The sequence below is a fragment of the Pongo abelii genome, chromosome 23 (assembly GCF_028885655.2).
Source record: "Pongo abelii isolate AG06213 chromosome 23, NHGRI_mPonAbe1-v2.0_pri, whole genome shotgun sequence".
NCBI classification, from domain to species: domain Eukaryota; kingdom Metazoa; phylum Chordata; class Mammalia; order Primates; family Hominidae; genus Pongo; species Pongo abelii.
The window spans coordinates 37722730-37741385 of NC_085929.1; the positions used below are offsets into that span (position 1 = coordinate 37722730).

The following is an 18656-nucleotide window of genomic DNA, read 5'->3' on the forward strand; positions in this document are numbered from 1 at the left end:
TTGCACTCCGGCCTGCGCAACAAGCCAAACTCCATCTCAAAAAAAAAAATCTGGACACAGGCTGCAGTTGTCACCTTCCAGTAACAGGGCCAGGATGAATAAAGAAAAGGCCCAGAGCTTGCCACACAGGTGTTGACAAGGTAACCCAAAGCTTCTCAACTTACACGGAGGGTTCCTGTTACCCCTCAAAAACTTGGCAATGTGGAGTCTTTTTTTTTTAATTAAGTCAAATGCAGAGCAATTTCCCACACTATATGCAGGTGTCAGAATGAGGTATATAAAACATGTATATAGAGAAATGCCTTTATAGAAAAGTAGAAACCAGTAATATTCTCTTCTCCAGCATCACTAACACCAAGAGACCCCCTGTGGTCTAGGTCTCCAAAGCAGATGGCTCCATAGAAAGCCCCACTAACCCCCGTCTCCACATTGGGCAGTGGAAGGGTTCTGGAAAGGAAGCTCTATGGCTAGGGGCTGCCAAGGCCTCTTGAGTGTGACATCACGGGTTAGAGGCCCTGCTGAGCTGCTAGCACAGTGCAGTGGAGAAATGTTGCACTCAGGAAGCTGGGCTCTTGTCATGCCAGTAGCTTGCTTACGACCTTGGGCAAGTCACTTTTTCCTCTCTGGGGCCCTGTGTCCAAAAGGCTTAATGAGCCCTTTCTAATGGTTCTTTGATTGCTTTATAAGTTAGGGGCTGTGACCCTAGCCCCATTGCCCTACAGGAAGGTGCTGACCTGGACGCCCGCAGGACCACCTGCTAAATCAGGCCCACTTCAGGAGCAAGCCCTGAAGTGCTTTATTACCTTGCCTCTGAGCTTAGTTTCCAGGTTAGCCTCTTAGAAGCAGCTCACAAGGCCCCACAGTATAATTCCCATAGGTTAGCTAACTACTCTCTTACCTGTGCAAAATGAAGACAGGTCACTATCCATCCCTGAAGAGAAACTGGGGCATCTCAGGTCTGCCTCTGCTCCTGTGGCCAAAGGCGGAGCAGATCCTTCTCTATCCTCTTCCTAAGTGGAATGCTCAGTGCAATTCTTCCTTTCCTTATGAAACAGGAAGAGTCCCTGGGCCCAGGCCTGGCCCACGGTTGTCAAGGCACATCATTGCCAGCAAGCTGAAGCATATCAGCAGCCACAACCTAGATCTCATTCCCAACCCAAAGTTCTGACTTCTGTACAAACTCATTTCCGGTTCTCAGAGGTCAGTAGGGAGTTCCATCCCAAATATATTAAAAACTAAATATATTTTTTCAGTGCCATCCCTTGACCTGCTTTACCTTAACCATGAATAACAGCGTATGCCACTCAAGCCCATGGTGGAGACTGAGGCCATCTTAGTAAAGCACAGAGGAGCCTGGGGGAGCTCCGTCTCTATCCCTGGTTCAGTTCCAGGGGTGCAGGCAATGTTTGGAAGCCCTTAGCAGCAGCATCACTGTGGGAGCTGCCACTGTCTCCATCCACAGACAAAATCTGCTCCAAGGGATGGAGAAGGAACACTGTTAGGACCCTACCCAGCCTTACCCTCAGCCCACAGTGCCACCTGCTTCTGTAACTTACTAGGATTCACCAAAAAAGGGGGGGAATGGTAGGGTTTTAACCAGAACACAAAGTGATAGATCCTCCCAGCTGTAGGAGGGTGGGCTGTCCTGCACCAGTGTCTGCATGGGCTCCTGCCCACTGAGGGGGCTCAGGCCCCAGGAGTCCCGGCCTGGCCCATAAGGGGGGTGCTGCCCTCCTGAGGGTCAACTGGAGTCTGGCTGGTGTGGACCACGACAGTCTTCTCATCCACAATCTCGCAGGTGGGGTTGGTGAAGGCAGACAAGGGCAGAGTGATTCGCTGCATCTCCCTCTCACACACTTTCTGATCATGCTGTTCTTTCAAATCCTTCCCCCTGGCAGGAAAAAAACAAACAAACATTCAGGCTATGCCTCCTGCATAGCTTTGCTCATTAGATAGCATCCCTGAGGCTCAGCAAGAGCAGCAGCTTGCCATTGTCACAACAAATCAGTGGCTAAGCCAGGACTCAAACTCAGGTCCAGGATTCTAGGATATCCATTCTGCAAGACTGCGTTAAACTCAACAAGAAGCTCCTGCACCTCTAGTCTTAGGTTCTCCATCTGTAAAATAGAGTGACAGCAGTATGGACTTCATACAGCTTCACCGGGGCTCAATGAAAATAAAGTAGAGGACAGAAACTTTTTTTTTTTTTTGGTTGAGACAGGGTCTCAACATGTTGCCTAGGCTGGTCTCAAACTACTGGGCTCAAGCGATCCTCCCGCCTCCCAAAGTACTGGGATTACAGGCGTGAGCCACTGCACCTGGCCAGATAGAGACTCTAAAGCAAGACACAGTTTTGTTCTTTCAGCCCCAGAGATGCAGAGAACTATCTGAACTTCGGACCTAACCCATAAAGTTGTCCAGAAAACTGACCTGATCATCCTGCTGTGAGACAGCGTCCCAGAGATGCTTATTACTTTTAATAAGCATCTACTAAATGTCAGCTACAGGCTTTTTTTTTTTTTTTGGAGATGGAGTTTTGTGCTTTTTGCCCAGGCTGGAGTACAATGGCACAATCTCGGCTCACTGCAACCTCTGCCTCTCGGGTTCAAGCGATTCTCCTGCCTCAGCCTCCCAAGTAGCTGGGATTACAGGCATGCGCCACCACACCTGGCTTATTTTGTATTTTTAGTAGAGATGGGGTTTCTCCATGTTGGTCAGGCTGGTCTCGAACTCCCGATCTCAGGTGATCCACCCGCCTCAGCCTCCCAAAGTGCTGGGATTACAGGCGTTAGCCACCACACCCAGCCTAATCCCCCTTTTATAGATGAAGAAACTGAGGCTTTTGAGTTTAACTTTGGCGCCTTGCTTTCCTCAGCAACCTTTCACCTGTGGCCAGCTGAGCTGCTGCTAATGGCCAGGCTGCATCATATACAAGTCTTTAGGGAAAAAAAATCAATTTGTATTAATGGAGCAGAGCAGGGCTGGAAGAGCAGTCAAGGGTAAAGAAAGCAGATGCTGGCACTAGTCCGGATTAGTCTCATCCATTTAGAAGCCTGGAAGCACACTCAATCCCATGTGCCTGCTGTTAATGGTGCCTGTGAGTCCTAGAGATGCAGTGGCTGCTCCCAGCTCCCTTGGGTTACCTTTGAAAGGCCACTAGGCCTGCTACACTGACCATCAGGCAGCCTAACCCCTTCTCACTGCTTGGGGGTAGGGGGTGGTTAGCCTGGGTGTTGTGTGGCAGCCAAAAAAGAACAAAAGGCTTATTCACTGACTTAGTTCCTCTCCTAAGGGAGTGGAGTGGTGTTGACTTACAGTTTTTCCCTCCCCTTTTTATCAGAAAATAAGACCTCCCTCTGAAGCTAGTGCAGACACTACACTTAGCTCCTCAGTCACAGACTGGCCGTTTGAACCTCGTGGCCTAGACTACCAGGACAAAGACCCAGCCAGGCTGAGCTCCCACCTGCCCCCATTTACAGCCCTCCCTCCCCTAAGAGGAAGCCTGGTGCCTGCCCACCCTTCCCAGCCAGGGAAAAGCTCCATCCCATTAGGCAAGCCTCATGGCCTTTGGCAGAGCTCAAGGCTTACAGTACCTACCCTGACTGCTTGCTCCAAGGCCAGGGTGAGACTGGGAGCTGAGCTGGCCAGAGAGAGCAGGTGTAGATGAAGCTGCTGCCTGCCTCCACCTTCCTCTCCCAGAGTATGGAAGCACCACAGACCTTGTTCAGACGACACGGGTCGTCTTCAATTATTACTCTGAGCCGCTGCTATTTTCCCAGTCAGAGACAGTGCTGTGCCACACTGCTGCTCAGGAAAAGTTCCCAAGGCAGCTACAGGTAATAATCACAAGAGCAGCCAACACTTATTTCCTGCTTTCTTAATAAGTAAGGCCCTACTGTATGCTGCCTCCAATTTCCTCTCTCAGGCTATGGAGCACCAATTGTATGCCTGAACTATACTGTCCAATTTCATCCTCACAACCTATGTGGTATCTATTTTGATCTGTTTCATAGATAGGAAGGCAGATGCAGAGAAGTTACACTATTTGTTCAAGCAAATGGCAGAGCTGGTATTTGAACCCAGTCTTACCACCGGCAATATTGTCTTTTTAAGAAATGGAGTTGGGAGGATCACCATATCTAACCCCTTACAGTACAGATGAAGAAACTGAGGTCCAGAGAAGGTAAATAACTTGTCCAGTGTCACATCCAGAATAGGTGAAAGTTCCAGAACTAGATCTTGTTTCTTCTGACTTTAAACCCAGACTTTTTTTAAGTTTCTATTTTTCCTATTTTCCTTTGCAATTCAAAGCAAATTTACATGAGGCTACTTGGCCTCATTGGACTTGCTGGAGATACTGATACTCTTCAGACATACGTTACTAGCTGCGTAGCCTGGCCATTGTACTTAACTCTGCTAGGTCTCAGCTCCTCACTGTAAAATCTAACAGTGCTCCTAGTGTGGTTGTGAGGCTTAGTCAAGATAATCAGGAGGCTGGGTACAGTGGCTCATGTCTATAATCCCAACACTTTGGGAGACCGAGGCAGGTGGATTGCCTGAGGTTAGAAGTTCGAGACCAGCCTGGCCAACATGGTGAAACCCCATCTCTACTAAAAATACAAAAATTAGCAGGACATGGTGGCGGGTGCCTCTAATCCCAGCTACTCGGGAGGCTGAGGCAGGAGAATCACTTGAACCCAGGAGGCGGAGGTTGCAGTGAGCCGACAGAGCAAGACTCTGTCTCCAAAAAAAAAAAAAAAAAAAAAAAAAAAAAATTAAGAAAAAAAGATAATCAGGGAAGAGCATACAGTAGGGCCTTATTAAGAAAGCATGAAATAAATGTTGGCTGCTATTGTGATTATTACCTGATTGGTGTGCTATTGTTTCTGTTTACATTTAATACTTATAATAATCTTAGATGGGTAGATGTGGAGGGAGGATGTATCCCCATTTAACAGACAAGATACCAAGGCTCAGAGGACACCTGAACCCACACTCAACCTACAGCTCTTTTCAGGACACTCTGCTCTCTGACTTTAGGAAGAGATGAAGGCTGCAAGCTTGTTTTTAAGCCCACATGTGGTTTCCTGTTGTACAGTCTGTTCTCAGAGCAGTTCTTCTGAGGAAAGGGGTGATCTGCTTGTTAGTGACGGAGAGTCTGGTGACTGGGTGCCTTGCTCTGAGTTTACAGGAAAATAAATTTTAGGTCTCAGGGCAGTCTCGTGACAGCCTAGAGGAACAAATCTAGAAGAAAAAGACTTCCACTGGACACCAGAACTGAGCTCAGAATTAAGAATGTTTAGTCAGTTCAAGCACCTGGAAGGCCTGGAAACTGTCACAGGATTGCAGGACAGCCAAATGCTGTTGAGTGGCTGAGGAAAAAGGAGATAGTTCAAGGACTAAACTCAGCCAATGTGGCTTAGGTCTGCTTATGAATTGTAAGGCCAGGGCCACTACATCATTAACTCTGAAATGAACAAGCAGGTGTCCCTGGACCTGCATGTCAACCATCTCATTGTGGGAAACAACCTCAGACTGGGCGTCAAGATGTCCTCTCAAGTCAATACTTTCCCTCTCTGGACCTCTGCTTCCTGCATCATAAGAAATCAGAGAGTACTAATCCATTACCCACTTTTTTTTTTTTTCTTTGAGACAGGATCTCACTCTGTCACCCAGGCTGGAGTGCAGTGGCACAATCATGGCTCACCATAGCGACTTCCCAGGCTCAGGTGATCCTCCCATCTCAGCCTCCTTAGTAACTAGGACTACAGGCGCCCACCACCATGCCTGGCTAATTTTTGTATTTTTTTGTAGAGACAAGGTTTTGCCATGTTGCCCATGCCGGTCTCGAACTCTTGGGCTCAAGCGATCCACCCACCTCTGCCTCCCAAAGTGCTAGGATTACAGGTGTGAGCCACTACGCCTGGCCCATTACCTACATTTTTTTTTTTTTTTTTTGAGACGGAGTCTGGCTCTGTCGCCCAGGCTGGAGTGCAGTGGCACTATCTCGGCTCACTGCAACCTCAGCCTCCCAGGTTCAAGCGATTCTCCTGCGTCAGCCTCTCAAGTAGCCGGGATTACAAGTGCCTGCCACCATGCCTGGCTAATTTTTTGTATTTTTAGTAGAGACAGGATTTCACTATGTTGGCCAGGCTGGTCTCAAACTCCTGACCTCATGATCTGCCCACCTTGGCCTCCCAAAGTGCTGGGATTACAGGCGTGAGCCACCATGCCCAGCCACACATTTTATAGAAAAGCAAAACAGCCATCATTTATTGACCACCTACTATGTGCCACACCCTGAGCTAAGTAGTCACAAGCCTTAGCTCCACACAATGATGTGGAGTAGGAAATTGAAGCAATTTGCCCAGGGTCACAGAGATAGCTAGTTAGAGGACTTCTCTCCACCAAATGCTAGGTGTGTAACCTCAGGTAAGGTATATAATCCCCTCTTGCCTCAGTTTCCTCATCTATAAATTGGAGATAATAACAGCATTTACCTCATAAGGGTGATTGTGAGTTAAAGCATGTGCTTCAAGCAGCGTCTGGCATACGGTACATGTTTGCTACTGCTGTTATTATTATACCCAAACTTCCCCTTTTTCATCTGTAATGAGGAGGTTGACTACAAAGCCTCTAAAGATGCTCTGCTGGGTGATCCACTGAGGCTGTGGGCTCAGACATGGCCCTCATCACTGGAAAATGCAGGCTGCATGCCAGGCATGGTGGTTCATGCCTATACACTTTGGGAGGCTGAGGTAGGAGGATTGCTTGAGCCCAGGAGTTTGAGACTAGCCTGGGCAACACAGTGAGACCCTGTCTCTATAAAAAATTTAAAAATCAGCCAGGCATGATGGGACATGCCTGTAGTCCCAGCTACTTGGTGGGGGTGGGTGAGGGTAATCACTTGCGCCCTGGGAGGCTGAGGCTGCAGTGAGCCGTGATCGCACCACTGCACTCAAGCCTCGGCAATAGAGCGAGACCCTGAAAAAAAAAAATCAAAGAAAGGAAGGAAAGGGGAAGGGAGGGAGGGAAGGAAAGGGGAAGGGAGGGAGGGAAGGAAAGGGGAAGGGAGGGAGGGAAGGAGGGAGGGAAGGAAGGAAAAATGCAGGCTACTGTGTCACTTTCCTCACAGGAAGTTTTCTCAGACCATACAGGAGAATATTACAGACACCCAGGGCTAGAAGTTAAATCCCCTGATTTTGCCCAAGAATGACAAATAATTTTCCAGAATCAGCCAGTGCTGTAAAGATGAATGCCAGTCTGGCTTACCATCATGCACCAGTCACTGATGGACATCTCGTGGGACCTTTCAAAATAAGCATTCTTCTCCTGCTGTCCCAGCCACAGGTCATGTCTTTGAGTTTCACAAGTAGCCTCTTTGGCTTTCTCACATGTGGTGAAGAGTGGCAAACAGACTTTCTATTCTCCAACTCACTTTTTTTTTCCCTAGCAGAGGAGATCCCACTGCTTATAGCTCAGGAAATTTAAGCCTCAACTCCAACAGTGGCTGAAAACCTTTTCTAGTAGCAGAATTTTATAACTCACAGAAAGAATTTGGTCTTAAGGTCCCTGCAATCAGTGTCGAGCCTGATTTCTGCAGTGCCACTCACTTCAATGCCAGGCATGTTGGATCAGACAGCAGGGAATTTGCTATCAAAAGAGCTGGGTCTGAATCCAGGTTCTGCCACTCCTAGGCTGTGTGACTTTGAGCAAGTCTCTGACAGAGGCTTCTTCATTTGTAGAATGGGGAACAAGAACATCCCTCACAAAGCTTTTAAGTGATGTGTAAAGGCACCAAAGGAAAGGGTTTGTCCAAGGTCAGCAGGTAAAGAAAGACTAGGACCAAGTCTCTACATCTTGAGCTGATTTTCAACATCTTGCTTCCTTTTGGGTAAGAAAGCCACAAAGTTTGACTTTGTGTACCTTCCTCCCCTCCTCCTAAGAGGGCCCAGAAGAGAAGCTACTGACCTTTTGTAGGAGTAGCCCAAGATGATGCCAGCTCCGATGGCAATGATGATCACCATCATGGTAATGCCCAGCACGTAGCCTGCCAAGGATAGGACACAAGGTCCCATTAGCCACACTCCAATCAGCAAATGACATCTCTTGATGAATCCCAACAAGAGCAGGGGTGGGGGACTGTCATACCCAGAGTTCCCAGGTCCTTTTTCTCCTTGGAGTTCATCCGCACCCGCTGGCTGATCCCAATCACTGGCTGCACAGCTGCCGCCTCACTCCGGGCGGGCAGGGCGTTGGCAGGAGCGAACACCTGCACCTCATCTGCACCTGGCCCTTCAGACGCTTCCTCGATTTCTGTCGTGGAGGCTGGCAGGGCCTGAGAGGTGGTCTCTGGAGATGAGGTGGGAAACAGCTCTCATCAGGGACTGCCCTGAGTGAATTCCACAGCTGAACCTGGTCCGAGTGTTAGGGGAGATGGAGGTGGGTCACCTAAGAATGTCCCCCCACACACAATCCAAAGTCAAACTCTGCCCCAGAGGCAAGATCAGGCCTGAGAGGGCTGAACCATCTCAGGGACAAGGCAAATGAGAGGGGAAGGCCGTAGGGAAGGGCTTCTCTCCTACCTCCCACGTCTTTATCTGTCCAAATCCTTGCTATTTCCCAAGGCCCCTCTCGGTTGCGGGCTTCTGCAGGGGATTCCCCCCACCTCTACTCCAGGAAACAACCCATGCTTCCTTTGAGCAGCTCACATCTAAGCGTACGCTCTGTGCCAGTCCTTAAGTGAAATGTTTTACTCTGTGCCAGGAGCAGTGGCTCACGCCTGTAATCCTAGCACTTTGGGAGGCCAGGCGGGCGGATCACCTGAGGTCAGGAGTTCGAGAGCAGCCTGGCCAACATGGTGAAACCCCGTCTCTACTAAAAATACAAAAATTAGCTGTGCGTGGTGGTGCACGCCTGCTATCCCAGCTACTCAGGAGGCTGAAGCAGGAGAATCACTGTAACGCGGAAGGCAGAAGTTGCAGTGAGCCGAAATTGCGCCACTGCACTCCAGCCTGGGTGACAGAACGAGACTCCGTCTCAAAAAATAAAAAATAAAGAAATGCTTTATTTTGATTATCCCATTTAATCCTAGAAAACTGTCTTGCTGCTTTGGGAGCAAAAAGCCTGCGCTCTGGAATCTAAGAAACGTGAATTCAAATCTGTCCCCTGCCATTGCCTTTGGTAAATCGCTTAACTTCTCTGAAGCTCAGATGCCCCAAACGACTTCTTCCCAAACGGCTTCTTCCCGCGGTGTGTGTCGGGGGAGGTAGGGGAGCGGGGTTGTGGACAGTGTGGGTCTAGCGCACTGCAGACGCTCCACAAACGGTCAACAATCGCTGAGGGACCAAAAGCCACTCCTCAGGACGCGCGGCGGAGAGACCTAGCCTCGCCCCAGCCTCGCCCGGCGCAGTTGTTTACAAGCGCTCGCGGCGGATGAGCTCATACGAGTGGCGGCGGCGGCCAATGGACTTTGAGCCCTGCGGCCTGGAGACAGCCCTGGCCAATCAGACGGCGCGGAGGCGGAGCGGGGCCGGCCGGCATCGCGCGGCCGCACGTGCGCGGCGGGTGTCTCCGCCGCTTCCTGTCGGCGCCAGGAGTGGGGATTCCCGGGGTCCCGGGCAGATACCTGGACAGCTCAGGTTCTCGCAAGGCCGTTTCTCAGGGACGCCGGCCTCGCCACTGACGTAGCACCAGGGCCCGCGCGGGTCCTCGTCCGGGTTTCGGCAGTAACTGTGATTGCCGGCCCCTGAGAGGAGAGAAGGAAATGTGTGCCGGGTCTGGGACCTGGACCGCGGCCGCCGCCCGCCAGCCCCGGCGCCGTCCCCCGGAGGACACCTACCTGACACGGGGGCCGAGGCCAGCCCGCTCTGCGCGTCCAGCCAGTTGAGGCAGCGGAGGCCAGGCGCGGGGGAGGTCTGGTCCTCCCGGTACAGGTGGCCGTTGTCCCAGAAACAGCCTGTGAGGAAGAGAAGCCCCCGGACACAGAGTAGCCGGCAGCGAACGGAAGACGCCCAGCGTGGCGGGCAGGGGAGCCGGGACCACCCGGATCGAGCCTCAGCTTGGTTAGGGGACCCCGGGCCCTACTGGGCCTCCCTCTCCTCTCGTGGCAACACCCTCATGCCCCACGCCCCCCCCCGCCCAACTCCACACACACCTCAGGGTGTGAAGCCCCTAGCCTGTGCCTGGCCCCCAGTCAACGCTCAGAGACTGTTAGGTTTTATTTATTTTTGAAATCTGGAAAGCGCTGCAGAAGTGCAAAGGATTGTTACTCTTGAACTTGTGACCACTTTGGAGGAGGAGATGGAGAGGAGGAGGCCTGGCTTAGGGTCCCTTTGAGGAGATGGGAGTTTTGGGACGGTGGGCGCCCAGACGTGACATTTATCCCCGTGTTGTAATGGCCACGTTACATAAACTCCGGTGTTTTCTCCTCCACGGATACGGCCACCTTCTGCCCGTTTAACAGGCAATACTCCCTCCCAGGAGAATTCTCCAGGAGCCTTGACTCCGTCAGGCAAAAGATTCAAGACAACCTCAAACGGAGGAAACTGCCTCATCGCTGACTGGATGAGACTCCAAGCTCCTACTCCCCTCTGCAGGAGAACCACAGAAGGAGGCTGGGGAAGGAGGACCACACCATGCAAAGGGCTTAGAAAGAACAGGACTTGGGGAGTAGGGGAGATGAGCCCCCAAGCTCCATCCACTCATGAGCAAGGAAAGGCAAAGAGAAAGTGGCTTCTTGCCTTTGTTCTTAATGGCAAAGATGGAGCTGCAAGCCCCTGACAAGGAAAGGAGGGGTGGAAAAGCTTTCACAGGACAACAGAAACCGGCTAAACGCTCCGTTTCCTGTCATCCTGGCCCTGTTCGGGAAATAGGGGGCTTTACCCCTTCTGTGTCATGAAGTTGCTCCGGAAAGGAAAGATTGTAGTCTCACCTCCAGATCCATAGGCTTCTGCTAGGAGCATGTTGCTAACGAGGAATGCTTGTACCCAGGCCAACAGCATCCTTGCCTCCTTCGTCTTGCAGGTGATTGAACGACCAGTGTTTAACCGAGGCCCCCTTGGCGGCGGCGGCTCTGCCTCCCAGTCCCAGGCTTGCAGTCAGACCTGCCCTTGTTATGCTGTTCTGGTAAACAGCCTCTCTTTAGAACTGGGAGCTTCCCAGCTAGCTTGCTGCAGCGCGAGCTGTTTTTCAGCTGAAAGGCGCCCCCTGGGTCCTAAGCCTCCTAGGTCATGCAAAATCTAACTCTGAGCCAAGAAAGGAACTCAGCCAAGAGATATGCAGGTTGTGCTTAACAGCCGATCAGTTTGAGACCTGCGAGGCCGCATCCCCAGGGTTTTTCATCTCTTCTGTTTCCATTTGTGTGAGTACAGAAAAAAATAATTCTATCAAGGGGCATCATGGGATGTGGGAAATTATAAGCACTAAAACACAGAACAACTTAGGGAGCTGTGCACCCAGGAGGCATTCATGACCACATAGGGGTCAAAAATAAGAAAGAGTATCTGGTGGGGAGTGGAGTAACAGTTTTTTTTTTTGTTTTTTGTTTTTTTTTTTGAGACAGAGTCTCACACTGTCGCCTGGGCTGGAGTGCAAGGGCACAATCTCGGCTCACTGCAACCTCCACCTGCCGGGTTCTCGCAATTCTGCCTCAGTCGCTGGAGTAGCTGGGATTACAGGGGCACACCACCACACCCAGCTAATTTCTTGTATTTTTAGTAGAGACGGGGTTTCACTATGTTGGCCAGACTGGTCTTGAACTCCTGACCTCGTGATCCACCCGCCTCGGCCTCCCAAAGTGTTGGAATTACAGGTGTGAGCCACCGCGCCCGGCCGAGTAACACTTTATACCCATCCTTGAAAAAGAAAAAGGGCCTTTATGAACACTGACACTAAAAAAAAAAAAAAAAAAAAAAAACAAAAAAAAAAAAAACAGTGTAACTTGGTCAGGGTCAAACCTGTCACATTGCTTTTTCTTACATTTGAGGTTTTTTGCGGTGTTGTGTATAGTAGGAATATACAAGGAGTATCTTTAGTTGAAAACACATGTTATGCAAACATGGAAAAATTTGCTCAGCTACATTGTAATAGTCTACCCTTTCTGCCAGCCCTGAATTGTATAGAGGAAGTTAAGTAAAATGTTTGCTTTTTTTTTCCCTCACCCTATAGGAAATCCATTTGCTGTAATTTAGCTCCATCATTAAATCTCACCATATCCATTTGACTTAGGCCTTTTGGAGTTAGGCAGAAGGGCCCTTCTTCCTGTTTGGCTGACAGCTCAAGTTCCCAGGCAGCCTCAGTAAACTGAGAGATAGAGCAGAGTGATTCGTCAAGACTACCTTGTGACTCAGTCAGATCCCAAAATAGAAATGGGAAACTCTGTTTCAGTCTTGCAGGCAGTAATTTAAGGAGGAAAACAACTTTACTAATTTTTTTTTGTTGTTTGAGACGGAGTCTCTGTCTCCCAGGCTGGAGTGCAGTGGCACCATCTCGGCTTACTGCACCCTCCACCTCCCAGGTTCAAGCAATTCTCCGGCCTCAGCCTCCCAAGTAGCTGGGATTAAAGGTGTGCGCCACCACGCCTGGCTAATTTTTTTTTTTTTTTTTTGTATTTTTTTTAGTAGAGATGGGGTTTCACCATGTTGGCCAGGCTGGTCTCAAATTCCTGACTTCAGGTGATCCACCCACCTCGGCCTCCCAAAGTGCTGGGATTACAGGTGTGAGCCACCATGCTTGGCCACTTTACTAAATAAATTTTAAAAGCTTTATCAGGGAAGAAAGCTAGTGTCAATTCAACTAATCTGAGGTGAATCTGAATTCACTACACTCATAGAAAGAGTAGAGAGATACATTTAATTCACTCTTTGAAATAGTTTACTGATAATGTTTGATCCCTTTCCTCCATTTAATAAGATACATTGCTTTGTTTTTGCAATCACTTTCCTGTCTCCCCACCCAAGCTTCTGATCCTCTGACTCTTGACTTGGTCTACACTGTGAATTACACCCTAGAGTCTGTAAATTTATTCACACATATACGTACACAGATATGGCAAAATTTTAAAATTTGGCAGGTATAGTGGCTCACACTTGTAAATCCCAGCACCTGGGAGGCCAAGGTGGGAGGATGAGCCCAGGAGTTTGAGACCAGCCTGGGCAACATAATGAGACCCTCATCTCTACAAAAAAAAAAAAAAAAAAAAATAGCTAGGTGTGGTGGCACTCATCTGTAGTCCCACCTACTGAGGTGGGAGGATCATTTTAGTTCAGGAGTTGGAGGCTGCAGTGACCTGTGATCATGCCACTGCACTCCAGCTTGGGCAACAAAGAGAGACCCTGTCTTAAAATTTTTTTTTTTTTTTTTTTTTGGGACGGAGTCTCGCTCTGTTGCCCAGGCTGGAATGCAGTGGCACCATCTTGGCTCACTGCAAGCTCCGCCTCCTGGGTTCACACCATTCTCCTGCCTCAGCCTCCCCAGTAGCTAGGACCACAGGCGCCCACCACCACGCCCAGCTAATTTTTTGTATTTTGTTTAGTAGAGACGGGGTTTCACTGTGTTAGCCAGGATGTTCTCGATCTCCTGACCTCGTGATCCACCTGCCTCGGCCTCCTAAAGTGCTGGGATTATAGGCGTGAGCCCCTGCGCCAGGCCAAAATTTTTTTTAACAATTCCAATATAATAGGGATTTTTAAATTTTATTAATTTTACAAATATTTTTGAGAATCTGCTACATGCTAAATATAGTTCTAGATACTGGGAATACATCTGTGAACAAAATATTTGAAATCTCTGCCCTCATGAAGCTTATATTCTAATTGGGAGAGACATGATAAACATGTAAAATATCAGGTAATCTTAAGCGTTATACAAAAAAAAGTGAAGCAGAGTAAGGGAGAGAGTAACAGGGTGATATTCCACTTGCCAAAGAAAGCATATACTATTTTCAGGGAAGCAGTAGGATATTTCTATAGCAAAAGGCGGAAGGGGAAGGGCTCTTTGCACAATTTTTGGTGGGAGGGGTCCTATGTTTACTCTTACACTGCAGCAAGAGATATATGATGTGCATTTTGTTTCATTACATAAAATACAGGCTTGAAGAAATGAGAGTAGTTTTAAATTTCAGAATAGCAGGAGGGTCTTTGAAGTTGGTCACTCAGCACCTGATGTATTGCCTTTGTATGCAGCAAGGGCTCATTTATTGATATCTGATGAAATGCTCCTCCTTAGATTTTGAAGGGCTACTTTTGCTGGATTGTAATACTTTTCTCTCTGATTACGGTAGAGACAGGCTATAACAGGCCAGCACTTGTACTGTTTTCAGATTATCTACCATGCCTACGTAGGGATGCTAGTATTTCTACCTCGGAAGCCCAAGGCTTCTTTACCTGTTGCTGCTGTCATCTAATTTTCCTATTTAAAAAATACCATTTTCCGTAACTTACCTTGATACTCAGCAAAACCATATTTTGTGTCATGTGTCTTATCAGGAACAGCACTGCCTAGAAAAGATACAAAGCCAGAAGGAGATTTTTTTCAGCTTAGTCATGTCTATTTTTTCTCCCCTGTAACTAAGACATTTATCAGCATGATTGATTGGATTTTTTTAGGGGACAGGGGAATGAAGGACTTGATTCTCAGTCCTTCAGAGATGTACTCTAACAGGTTCAGTACCTTCCTTCCTCAAGGCAATCAGATTTGGTTTAGAAATGTGCCTGTTGTCTTTTTCAGATGATCCAGATTTGAACTTTGCTCCATTTATTGGGGCAAGATGGCCATATTTTATGGCCTGTAGTCACTGCAGACTTCAGATTTCTTCTGAAAATATCACAGCAATAATAATATGATACAGTACTACTCAAATACTTAAATTTTGAATCGTTTATATCCTTGAAGACAACATTGTGAAACATAATACTCATATTTTACAAAATATTCCAGGGATGTTTGATTCTCAGTTTCGTATTAGATGATTACTAATCCAGAGACAAAGCTGTGCAATGAAATCAGGAAATATTCTCCCGAGTGTTTCCCAAGAAGGATGGGCAGTTCATTTTGTTAACAGGATATGTTAGTGGGTGAGCTCTAATAAGGAAGTCATAAAGCTGTTAAAAGGCTTAAGAATCCTTTTTGTCAGCAAAAGAGGGCCAAAGTGTTGGTAAAAATCTTTGGAGTAAGACCTAATGAGTTGGCTCCAGCAATTCACTTTATATGATGTGCTGTAGAAGTAGCTACTGAGATTGTGCTCAATATTTTGGTGTATAATTACAAACTGAGCAGTAATGGTTTTATGCAGCTTGTTAGGGAAATAATATTCTAGTCAAAATATGTAAACACCAAGGCTGTTTCTTTGAAAGTGTAGCCTTCAATGAGTTAGGTTATATCCATTTTGTGTATGTTTGGTACATAGCTTAGTTTTAATAAATGCTTGAAATAAAGGGGAAAAGCAGAGTACCATGTAAGGAAAAGCAGTCTAATGAGCCGACAGAGAGAACAGATTTTTTTTTAGGGTAAACTACAGAATAGCCAAGAAGGCTTGTCAATCACAGGTTACTTTCAGAAATAAGACATTCCACACTGGGAACTAAGGAGCTACAAAGGCAGAGAACTTGGGAACATGTCACTGGTGTTGAGAAATAAAAGGAAGAATAAATTCTGAACGAGAGTGGATTTTGATTTAGCTTAGATAACATGGTTTTCACATTGATGAAAACACAGTCTTCAGTGTCACAGGAAGAATGCAGAAACTACAAACTTAATTGGTTCATAAGACTAGACTGTCAATATAAAAGGTGAATTCACCCAGTGAGCTACAATTATGCCTCTCTTGGAAGGGAATCTGATATTCTCCAATTTCAGTAAACTGGATTTGCAGTTTTAAGATGTATTAACACCCAGTATGAGCTTAGTAGTGACTTTTAAAGTAAGAGAAGCAGTATACCAAATAATTTATGAGCATAGGCTTTGGGGTTTGTTTTTGTTTTTGTTTTTTTGTTTTTGCTTTTGTTTTTGAGACAGTCTCGCTCTGTCGCCCAGACTGTAGTGCAATGGTGCGATCTCGGCTCACTGCAACCTCCGCCTCCCTGGTTCAAGTGAGATTCTCTTGCCTCAGCCTCCCGAGTAGCCGGGATTACAGGCACCAGGCACCCGCCACCACGCCCAGCTATTTTTTGTATTTTTAGTAGAGATGGGGTTTCACCATGTTGGCCAGGCTGATCTCGAACTCCTGACCTCGTGATCCGCCCTCCTCGGCCTCCCAAAGTGCTGGTATTACAGGCATGAGCCACCATGCCCAGCTGAGCGTAGCCTTTGGAAATACTTGGGTTCTAGTCTTAGCACTGCACCATGATCTTAGTTCCTTGCCTACTAACAAAGGAAAAAAAACTTTTTAAATGTTTAAAAAGATCTTAGGTAAGTTACTTCGCATGTGTAATTTTAAGTTTTCTTAGCCTGTTATCATAGTGGTTAAGAATACAGGCACCAACATGAGGATTCAAATCCCAGCTCTGTTGCTTCCTAGCTACGTCATCTTAGGCAAGCTACTAAACTGTGGCTCAGTTTCCTCATATGAAGGGAGGCAGAGAGAGAGAGAAAAATTACCAAAATCATTGGATTGTTGACATTCATTGATCCCTGAATAAATGTTAGCTGTTATCAGGAATTTTTGTGAGTACCTCCTAACTTGTAAGTACTAGGTATAGGCCAGGCATGGTGGGTCTTACCTATAATTCCAACATTTTGGGAGGCTGAGGCAGGAGTATTGCTTGAGGTCAGAAGTTCAAGACCAGCCTGGGCAACATAGTGAGACCCCCATCTCTGCAAATAAAAGAATTAGCTGGGCATGGTAGCACAGACCCGTAGCCCCAGCTACTTGGGAGGCTGAGGTGGGAGGATCTCTTGAGCCCAAGAGTTCGAGGCTGCAGTGAGCTATGATCATGACACTGCACTCCATCCTGGGTGACAGAGTGAGACCCCATCTCTAAAGATAATTTTTTTGTTCTTTTATGAGACAGGGTCTTGCTCTGTCACCAAGGCTGGAGTGGCATGATCATGGCTTACTGTAGCCTCAGGCTCTGGAGCTCAAGCAATCGTCCCACCTCAGCTCTCCTGAATAGCTGGGACCACAGGTGCATGCCACCATGCCCGGCTAATTTTGCTTATTTTTTATAGAGATGAGGTCTCACTATATCCAGGCTGACCTCAAACTCCTGGACTCAAGTGATCCTCCTGCCTCAGCCTCCCAAAATGTGGGGATTATAGGCGTGAGCCACTGCACCCAGCCTAAGGGTAAATAAATATATAAAAGAAGTACTGGGTATATTTGCTATCTTTCAAGAAACTGACATTCTGGTTATAAAGATCAGGCTAACACATATGAAAATAAAATCAATATAGGACATTATATAAGTAGGTGTTAAAGAGTGTGATATAGACAATAAAGTTTTATTCATTAAATGAATATTGCCTACCGTACACCAGGTAGGCAGCAGTGAGTACTGAGGATACAACAGTGAATCCTACACAGTTCCCATTCTCAGGAAGCTCACAATCTTGTGATAAAGCAGATATTAATATTAGTAGATGGGTAGTAGAATCATATAACACAGTGAAATAAATGCTACAGTGAGAATTAGAACTGGGAGCTGTGGGAGCTCACAGGAGAGGCATATACCCTAGTCTTAGGAAATCAGAAAAGGCTTATCAGAAGTCAAATGTGAAGGTGGGAAAGAGTGTTCTTGTCACATCAAACAATGCAGAAACCTGGAAGTGTAGGCTATCGTTGTGCTAGTGGAGCTTTTAGGGTCATGGTTAAAATGGGGCCAAAATCCAAAAACATGAAGCCAAAGAAGTATACACTTTCTGGCTAGGTTATGGAGGTCCCTGAATGTCATATTGAGTGTAGACTTTATTCTGAAGGCAATAAAGAGCCAGTAAAGATTTTCATGCAAAAGAGTAGCAAGAGTCAGACTTCTGTTTTAACAAAGATGACTGTGGCTACAGGGAAGCCATGATGGAAGGCTGGAAACCAAGGAGGCTGTTGCAGAGATTTCAGTGAGATAGAATAGTGACCTGGACCCAGAATTGAGTCAGGCCACCTGGGTTTGAATCCTGCTCTGCCACTTAGTAGTTATGTGACTTTATGTAAGTTATTTAACCACTCTTTGCCTCTCTTACCTAATCTGAAAATTGGAGATGATAAAATTTACCTTATGGGCTTATTTTGAGGATTAGATCACTTAGAACATACCTGCCTAGCACATAGTTAAGTGCTTTAAAAATGTAGGCAGTGAAGGCCGGGCGCGGTGGCTCACGTCTGTAATCCCAGCACTTTGGGAGGCCGAGGCGGGCGGGATCATGAGGTCAGGAGTTTGAGACCAGCCCGGCCAATATGGTGAAACCCTGTCTACTAAAAATACAAAAATTAGCCGGGCCTGGTGGCACGCGCCTATAGTCCCAGCTACTCAGGAGGCTGAGACAGATGAATCACTTGAACCAGGGAGGCGGAGGTTGCCGTGAGCTGAGATCACGCCACTGCACTCCAGCCTGGGCAACAGAGTGAGACTCCGTCTCAAAAAAAAAAAAGAAAAAAGAAAAATGTAGGCAGTGAAGAGAAGCAAACTAAGAATAAGTAGGATTCCATAACTGAAGGAAGTTTAGGA

At 47.3% G+C, this 18656-nt stretch overlaps 1 protein-coding gene and 1 long non-coding RNA gene across 3 annotated transcripts in view; one reads left to right on the plus strand and one right to left on the minus strand.

Moving 5' to 3' along the window:
• Nucleotides 1-225: 225 nt before the first annotated feature.
• Nucleotides 226-11142, minus strand: PIK3IP1 (phosphoinositide-3-kinase interacting protein 1). The gene is given in 6 exon segments (NM_001131746.1): nucleotides 226-1891; nucleotides 7972-8050; nucleotides 8152-8352; nucleotides 9629-9748; nucleotides 9842-9958; nucleotides 10934-11142. Coding segments are annotated over 6 exon segments (792 nt in total). The 5' UTR covers nucleotides 11004-11142; the 3' UTR covers nucleotides 226-1686.
• LOC129052629 (uncharacterized) overlaps nucleotides 9570-18656 on the plus strand; it is a 47856-nt gene continuing 38769 nt past the window's right edge. Inside the window, exon 1 of one of the 2 annotated variants that reach the window (XR_010139456.1) lies at nucleotides 9570-11362. This is a non-coding gene — a long non-coding RNA (uncharacterized LOC129052629). The remainder of the gene's footprint in view (nucleotides 11363-18656) is intronic. The other variant, XR_008517709.2, reaches the window with a different exon arrangement.